The sequence below is a fragment of the Ananas comosus genome, linkage group 4 (assembly GCF_001540865.1).
Source record: "Ananas comosus cultivar F153 linkage group 4, ASM154086v1, whole genome shotgun sequence".
NCBI classification, from domain to species: domain Eukaryota; kingdom Viridiplantae; phylum Streptophyta; class Magnoliopsida; order Poales; family Bromeliaceae; genus Ananas; species Ananas comosus.
The window spans coordinates 12,217,644-12,226,926 of record NC_033624.1 but is presented as its reverse complement, the minus strand read 5'-3'; the positions used below and the strand labels follow the sequence as shown (position 1 = coordinate 12,226,926).

At 47.9% G+C, this 9,283-nt stretch overlaps 1 protein-coding gene across 1 annotated transcript; it reads left to right on the top strand.

Annotated features, from left to right (window-relative positions):
* On the top strand, nucleotides 1,167–5,917 carry LOC109709292 (putative disease resistance protein RGA3). Its single transcript, XM_020231451.1, has one exon. The coding sequence runs from the start codon at nucleotides 3,613–3,615 to the stop codon at nucleotides 4,879–4,881; it is 1,269 nt and encodes a 422-aa protein (XP_020087040.1). The 5' UTR covers nucleotides 1,167–3,612; the 3' UTR covers nucleotides 4,882–5,917.

The window sequence follows — 9,283 nt, the reverse complement described above, 5'->3', positions numbered from 1 at the left end:
CGCATTTAGCATTGGAATAACACAAGTATGTTGACCCGCGTATGTCTTAACTCTGAAATATGTTGCATCCTTAGGAACCGATGCGTGTAACCTCCAAGGACATCCCTCAACTGTACATTTCACTGTATAAGTTGTTTTGGTAGATTTCACAACTTTCATCTGAACATTGTGAGAAATGTGCCATCGATCAAGAGCGTCCACTAAAGATGCCTTATCATTAAAGATTTCACGGAGCCAAGTCCCGTCAATGCTAGGTAGATCGGAATTGGTACGTCTAACATCGAACTCACTCGAATTCACAACATACTGTTGTATCCAATTATTATCCGTAGGAAATTGCTCCGGATGGTCAATAAAATCAAGTTCCTCGTCAGGATTGTCTACATAATCGTTGTTTACATGCGGGTCGTCATTCAAACTGTAAATGGCATTCGCAAGGCAATTTAATCCACCATCGTGATCATCTTCAATGTCAACGGCTAGATCATTCCAATCGTCGTCCTCATGAATTGGTGCATCATCCTGATTACCGTCATTATCAATGGGTGCATCCTCCTGATGACCATCATTAGGAATAAGTTCATCGTCCTGATTACCGTCATTAACATCTCCTTCATCGACAATATTATCAAGAACTTCATTCCAATTTGTATACGGTGTAGATAGCCTGCAATAGGTCCCGAATGTTTACTATATTAGATAAAATTTCATTTACTATTAATTAAATAATCCAAATTTTCTTTACCCCCAATCGTAATTTTCATTAGGTGTATGAAATATCCTGGCTTCGTCACGTGACATCGAGGGTTGCGCACGTGACGTCGATGGTTGCGCACGTGACGTCGAGGGTTCGGCACGTGACGTCCAGGGTTGCGCACGTGACGTCGACGGTTGCGCACGTGACGTCGAGGGTTCGGCACGTGACGTCCAGGGTTGCCACGTGACGTCGACGGTTGCGCACGTGACGTCGAGGGTTCGGCACGTGACGTCGAGGGTTGCGCACGTGGAGACTGACTCTGTCTGCAGTATTTATAATTATAATTTATCAAAATATTTCATAATTAAAAGAAATATTCACCTAAATCTTGAGATATTTTACTGACCTTGTCATTCTTACGTCTGGTTCATTACCAACTTCACGGTCACCAATTAGAGCATCCGGAAAACCCACATCGATGTCATTTTGTAGCAGGCTTGTGTAATAACCTTGCGACTGATATTGTGTCTCCGACGGATATAAATCTTTCTCGATGTATAGCGACACACATCCATAATGTTCAGACAATCCAATTAAACCCTCCAATGATTCATCATCTACTATATCATGATCAATATATTCATTCGCTCCCATAGGGCATCGAATTTTGTATTTAAGACAACATTCTTCTCTATTACAATTTACTAAACGATACATTCTCCTCTCAAAATTCGTATAGGTCGTATCTGAACGAATCGCGATTAATTTCTTACGACCACCGAAATATCGGGGACCATTTCCATCCATAACTAACTGTCCATCCCAATGGACACTAAGAGACATCCGACGACTAGCCATTTTAACTACACAGGAAAAAGAATCCTAATTATTTCCAACAACTAGCAATAAACCTCCAAAAGAGGTTTCTATAGTAGAATACTAATTATTTCCAATCTCGAAATCAAATCAATTAGTAACCAAATAAGCTATTCCAATTAGTAACCAAATAACCTCCAAAAGAGGTTTCTATAGTGCATTTGTGCATTTGTGCATTTCAAAGGCATAAGGCTCTTACACATGTGCATTTGTGCATTTAAAATAACCTCCAAATTATGCATTTCAAAGGCATAATGCATTTGTGCATTTGTGCATTTCAAAGGCATAAGGCTCTTATTTCAAAGGCATAAGGCATTTCAAAGGCATTTACATTAAACCTACACTAGAGTTAAACCTACACTTACAGTTACATTAAACCTACATTTACATTAAACCTACACTTACAGTTAGAGAAGCTTACAACAACTACATTTATATTAAACCTACACTAGAAAACACACCTGAGAGAGGGATGGGCAGCGACCTCGGCAGGGGCGGCGGCGGCGACGTCGGCGACCGTGGGCGACCGTGGGCAGCGACCTTGTCACGGGCGGCTGCGACAGGGGGCGACTTTGGCACGGGCGGCGACGTCGGCGACAGGGGGCGGCGACGTCGGTGACACGGGGCGGCGACCTCGGCACGGGCGGCGGCGACAGGGGGCGGCGACCTCGGCACTGGTAGCGGCGACGACGGGCGGCTCGTGGAGAGAGACAGAGAGATAGAGAGAGAGCGTGAGCGGGAAAAGGAAGGGAGAGGTATCGGGCTCGGTCTGGGGTGGGGTAACCTAATTGAAGACGGTGAACCGTTCACCGTCTTCATAAGACGGTGAATCGTTAACCGTGTAATGAAGACGGTAGACAGTTCACCGTCTTATCTAGGAGTCCAACCAACCGTGTTTAGTGGAGCCGAGATGAGACGGTGAACGAATCACCGTCTTATGGGTGTTTTAGCCCCCTGTCCAGCACTTGGCGAAATTAGGCTGGGTGGAGTTCTACACTAAAGATGGTAAAGTTTTCAGATAGATAGGCGGTAAACCATTCACCGTCTTCGACAAGGCGGTAAGCGAGTAACCGTCTTCTCAGGGTACGCCAAGAGAAGACGGTTAACCATTTACCGTCTTATCTGGGCACCATGGGCTAAGCGGGGAATTGCTGAGAAGGCGGGGGAATTGCTGACGGTGGTCCACGCCTCGAGAAGACGGTTAACCATTTACCGTCTTCAAGAAGTATACACGAAAGACGGTGAACGAGTCACCGTCTTTGTGATATATGCTGATGTGGCAGCTGAGGTGGCGAGAGGAGGGTTAGTTTCACAAATAAAATTTTCACAGGGTTAGTTTGGCAAATATGAAATTTCACAGGGTTAGTTTCAAAAAAAGTCCTTGTCCGAGTATCACGTAGTAAGTACCAAGTAACTGGGGTGGCTTGTTATTATAGATAAGAAATTGTGTCTCGAAGTAGAAATGTCGTTCCCACGTCCCCCAAAACAAATTCCGACCTGCATCGCGGCAGGTGATTAACAGGACGCGCGGGAGAGCTTGCGCTCTTCTTCCGCAAGAAATGAGCTGAAAGTTGTAAATTAAAGGAGTCAGTCATATAGAGGCGGAAGTTGCGAGAAATCTGAATGGGGAGGACGGCGGGGGGGCGGCAGGCCCACACGGGATTAGGGCGCCGAAGGCAGTCTCCCCCTCCCTGTTTCGCCTTTTCTCTTTTCCTTCTTCATTTCCTACTATTATTTATTATTAGTTTTCCTCTTTGCCTTTTGTCTCTACACGCCGTGTACAATGAGAGGTGAGCCCTCCTCGCAACCTACTTCGTCGCCACAAGGTCACTTCCACATCCCATCATCCCCACTCAAAGAAGAATCTCTACCGGGAAAATTAACTACATTTGTTCTCTTCTGCTTTACTTTCTTTTTCAAAAGCACTCACTTCCCAGAAACTTCTCTCTCTCTCTTTTGGTGACTAGTATTTAATTAATCAGATTCCATCGCACCAAAGCATCAGAGAAGCACTCAGAGAAGAGAACTTGCTAGCAACGATGGCGGACGTAGTGAGCTCGAGCCTCCTGAGGTTGGTGTTTGACAAGCTGGGAGCCCAGGTCACGAAGGAGTTCGGGCTAGTGATGGGCGTCGAGAAAGAGCTGAGCGAGCTGGAGACGACCCTCACCGCGATCCGCGACGTGCTCGCGGACGCGGAGGCGCGGCAGTCGCAGGAGCGAGCTCTCGCCGGGTGGCTGAGGAGGCTCAAGGACGCCGCATTCGACGCCGACGACGTGCTCGACGAGGTCGCCGCCGCCGAAGCACTCAGAAGGACTTCCCGGCGCCGGAACGGAAGCGGCACGAAGGCGGTGCTCGGTAAGCTGTCTTCCCTCCCCAACTCTATCATGTTTCAGTCTAGAATAGCCAGGAAGGTTAAAAAAATTAGGGAGAGGTTAGACAAGATCGCGGACGAGAGATCCAAGTTTCATTTACGTGAGGGAGGAGTGGTACATGATTGTAAGATAGAGAATTCGGCGAGAGCGGAAACTGGGTCTTTCGTAGTCGAATCGGAGGTTTACGGTAGAGAGGAGGATAAAGAAATGATAGTTGAGTTTCTGCTGGACATGTCTAGTGAAGTTGATCCTGGGGTTATTGGGATTGTCGGGTTGGGAGGGCTCAGTAAGACGACTCTCGCGCAGTTAGTCTATAGTGATCGAAGGGTGCGCGGCCATTTCGAGAAGATGATATGGGTTTGTGTCTCTGATGATTTTGACTCTAGACGGCTTATTAGATCGATCGTGGAATCTGTAACCGGAGCGAAGTTTGATCTCACGATCATGGAGTCGATGCAGCGTTCGCTTATGGAAAGGCTGGAAGGAAAGAGATTCTTGTTTGTGCTCGATGATGTTTGGAATGAGAATTCTGAGAAGTGGGATAGATTGAGGACTTTGCTGACCGTCGGCGGCAGGGGAAGTAAGGTCGTAGTGACCACTCGGAGCGTAAGAGTTGCCTCTTTGATGGGCACGGTTGAGCCTCACATTTTGCGCGGTCTATCGAAGGATGATTGCTGGTTGTTGTTTGAGCGGAGAGCATTCGGGTTGGATGCCGGAGAGAAGACAGAAAACTTGGTAACCATCGCAAAAGGGATTGTGAAGAAAGCCGGCGGTGTTCCCTTGGCAGCAAAGGCTTTAGGTAGTTTGATGCGATTCAAGAGGAGGGAAAGTGAGTGGTTGGCAATTAGGGACAATGATATCTGGAACTTACCTGATGAAGAGAATGAAATTTTACCCGCCCTAAGGTTGAGTTACAATCATTTGCCATCACACTAGAAGCAATGCTTTGCATATTGCTCCATATTACAATAGCAATGATGCATGGGTAAACAACAGTAAATAGGAATATAACTAGCCGCTACTGTAATACCAAACAAAGTACAAGTATGCGTCAACCAGACTATAGGTCCAAAAATACCCAATCTGAAACCACTGCTCTGTTGGTCCGCATCACAAACCTCAAGCCTATGCCCACTGCCACGCTACCTGCATCTGACCCAGCCTAGGCCGCTGGCCTCACGGGTTGGCACCTCCAACCATTTTTCCGAAAAAGAACACCCTCTTGCGGTGTATCAGACCGCTGGTGTTTGTGAAATGCGTACAAGTCTCGGGCGGTCAATACTGATATGCTCAAAGGCCAACCGTCGGCAACCAGCCGACAATCACCGCCCCTCGGGACAAACCGACCAATAGGTCATCAAACTGTAAGAAAGCATAAGTACCGATCACTCAGGTCAACTAGGATGGAACAACTTAATATCCTCCCAAAAGTATGCAAGTACTGCTCAATGTCAACTAAATGTATACGCAAGAACCGACTGATAGGTCACAAGAGTGTATCAATATAATCCAGAAATAACGTCAGCCACTAGCCGACAATCCTACCCCTCAGGGTACACCGACCTCATAGGTCATCAAACTACAAGAGTCACGAAACTGACTGATTAGTCACATACATGTCAAATAGTGGATCTGAGTAAACTATAATCCTCTGTCGGCAACGACTAGCCGACAATCCCACCCCTTAGGGTATACCGACCTCAAAGGTCATCAAATGACAGGAGTCATGTAACCGACTGACTAGGTCAGAGATACACATGTAGATAAAACCTGCTCTACTTTTACTCACAAGCCTAGAAATATAAATAATCAAGTAGAGCGATAAATAGAGATAACCAGGTGTTAAGCTCAACACGATATATGAATGCATGTAGAATAATAACAGGAGAACGAGGGTAAGAGGATATCACCGAGCGTGCACCACTGTACCGACTTCGGATCGAAGTATCCACCTGTACGAATGTCGCACTTGTCTCCTGACTGCGAAAAAACGTCAACCGGACCTAGGAGGGTCCACCGGGTTAGTGTCTAACCCACAAATAATAACCACTGAATCCACAACCCCACAAACAATCCCTCGAAAATCGGTTTTCCAAAACTGACTACCATAACTCGCCGGGGATCCCAAAAATCACACCGGGACTTCACCGGGACCCACGAACTGTCCCGAAATTCACCGACTCGTGCTACTAGTCACCTGCTGGCACTAAACACCATTATTTTTGTGTCCTGGTAGCAAACACAAGATCACGCCTCCAGACAATTATCGTCGGATAATCGTTCGGATCCGGATTTCCGGAAGTGCCTATTTTGACACCGGAACCTGACCATCGCTCACCCGTCATTTCCGGACTCTCGAAACGACACAGGTGACCAGCCAATAAGGCTTAGCGACGACACAGATTATCATAAGGCACCGTCGGAATAATTCCGAACGGAAAACGCGTTTCGTCGGCGGATTTTGCCGACAAACGCACCGAAAATCTATTTTCAATTTCCGCAAGGTCTTGGGGCCTAGGACAATTAGTCCAGAGGTCACCCACAGCCCGCACACGTTGACAACAGCAACCACAACATAAACAATTGCATAAAAACCCCCGCGACAACACAAAATCACATTATTTCATGTGATTTTCGGGGTTTTACGGCCCGACAGCGCAAACCGAGGGTATTCTAGCTAGGCCGAGACCACCGTCGACAGGTCTCGATGTGCCGGAGGCCGTGCTCACACTTTGGAGCACGGCCGGCCACTGTGGCGAGCGCGGGAGCAATGCGAAGTTCAATCACATAGCGCGCACAACGCCTAAACTGAGCTTAATACGCACACTGGGGCTTCGCTGAGCCAAATGGAGGTGAGCACGATGTTCGGCACGGATCATAGATTATCGTGCTCACTTCCGGGGGTACCGGGGTGCCTCCGGGTCGCCGGAAAAGTGACTGGAACCCGAAACAGTGTGCAAAACTGTAATTTATACGTACCGGAGCTAGGTAGGGCACGGGGGTGGCCAGCGGCGGGCGGACGGCGAGGAGGCTGGCCAGGGCAAGTGCGGCCGGTCAGTAGAGGCCAGGGCTCGCGTTTTTAGCCGGCGGCATGAGGTGGCGGCGACGACGAGCATTGATGCCCTAGCCAAGGCAGCCCGAGGAGAGCTCGGCCCAGATCCGGCTGACAGGAAGCTCCGGCGGCGGGGGCGCCGGCGGCGGACGAGTACGGCCGGCCAGGCGGAGCCGGTGCTCACGCCGACCGGCCGCGGAAGGCGGCGGCGGCGGCGGCGGCGGTGCTGGAGCATCCCGAGCCCACATGGGCTTGGCTCGGGTTCACAAGGTAGCGGCAGCCAAGGCGGCGATCGGGGTAGCTCCGGGACGACGGCGACGAGTTGCCGGGGGCCGGGGGACGGCGGCGCGACCGACCCTAAGCGGCGGCGACGCGAGAGGAAAAGGACTCAGGCTCAGCCCGAGCTGGACTGGGCGGCCGCAGGCTACTCGGAGCGGCGGCGGCGGTGCGCAGGGCCGGCGAGGGCCAGCCGGGGAGGTCCCCAATGGTCGGTGGAGGGCGGCGCGGCCGGTTCCAGGCAGCGATAGCTTGCGGGCTAAGGGCTGACCTAAGCTCCGCCCGAGCTAATCAAGCTCGGGCACATCGCGTTTAGGCGGCGATGGCGGTGGCGCGCACGGCGAGGGCCGGCAGGGACGGCTCCGGAGACCACGACTGCGGACAGGAGAGGTGGCCCAAGGCTGATTATGGTCCCAGGGTTGTCCACTGCAGAGAAAAGGAGGTGGTTCAGTGATGAGGATAACGAGGTTAGCCTTTTCGGCAACCGAGGACGTGCGCCTAGGGGTGGGGAGGTGGTGGAGTTTGCAGAGGGCGCAGCTGAGGGAGTTGGAGGCTAGGGTTAGGGTTTTCCCCAATTGAAACCCTAAAATATAAAAATATATCCGTGTCAACTTTGCGCACAAGTCCCTCTAAACTGATAATTGTAATCGAGTCCTTCACAGCGCGAGTAAATCACGTGTACGCACCTCCACGTCCGAGCTCCCGCTGTTCGGTACATAAAATGTAGGGGGTTTCACGCGAAATACAAAAATGACCCATTTGACCCTTCCTCGATAAACGTGTGATATCTAGCGATCCGTCCGTCGGATTTTCGAAAGGACTGTGCCAGCGCATTCAGCACGACCGGGGCATCGAACTCACGATTTTGTTTCGCCCGATATGGTTGCCGATTTGCGACAAAACACATCCCCACTCTAATTTACCAAAAACCACACATATATACATACATATATATATATTATTATATTTATATTATATATAAATAATTAGAGTAGGGCTCAGAATATTTTACAAGTATCACCCAAGTGATACTTGTGTGTTTTTAGCCCTTGGATGGAAGAATGTGAGGTTGAGATGAGGGGTAGGTGGTGGTAGGTGGTGGTAGGTAATAGTGTTTGATCCCAAGGGCTATTTGTAATCAAAAAGTAGATCCAATGGCTAAAAATGTAATAGCAACATGGGGATTGATACTTGTAAAAGTATCCTTAGATCAACTCTATATAATATATATATATATATATATATATATATATAGTATATATCCAATAAACTGCCCTTTTCTCGAAAATCGTGCATCAAATATAAAATCCGTCAGCGCCATTGGTTCTAGAATAGCCGAACCGTTCAAAACGAGCTATTGGATCGCTATGAATGAAGTCCGATACGTGCCAAAAGCCAACTCTACTCATCAGCCTCTTCGAAAAATCAGAGTTACTATTCACTTTAAGTGATTAGTATTGATCGCGTAACTTCTCCATTCTAACTCGTTTTTTCTTGAAACTTGACGAGTGCTTATGTAATTAAATTACACATAAAAACATCGTCAACAGAAAGTTTAGCTATACTGCCAAAATCTCAGTCCTTCCAATTATGTCTGAAAAAAAGCAGTATTTATTGAAGGCTCTACATATGATAATAAAATATCTGACTCAAAACATACCTCATTGTTAAATCAGAGAGATGTTCTTCTCTCCTGGTATATGATAACAAATCAGCTTACATGGACGAATAAAGACCCACAGCAAGAGAGAAAAAAGTAAAGCATATTGCTACATAATAACTTGCTGTAGCCAATTGAAGACGAGTGCCGACATTCTAGAATACATGAAGCTTAGTTGCCATTTATGACAATTATATAATTCAGATCGTTTCGGTTATTCATTTATTTAACTTGACTCCTAAATTTATTTAATTTGATCTTGTTAAGTAAATTTTTGTCTTCGATCTCTATGACCAGATCATGATATATTTGAAACAGCCACATGGATCTCTCCAACAAAAATTTTTAGT

What these genes read in the sequence shown, in the direction of transcription:
- LOC109709292 (XM_020231451.1), top strand. Translation starts at nt 3,613, where the DNA reads ATGGCGGACGTAGTGAGCTCGAGCCTCCTGAGGTTGGTGTTTGACAAG.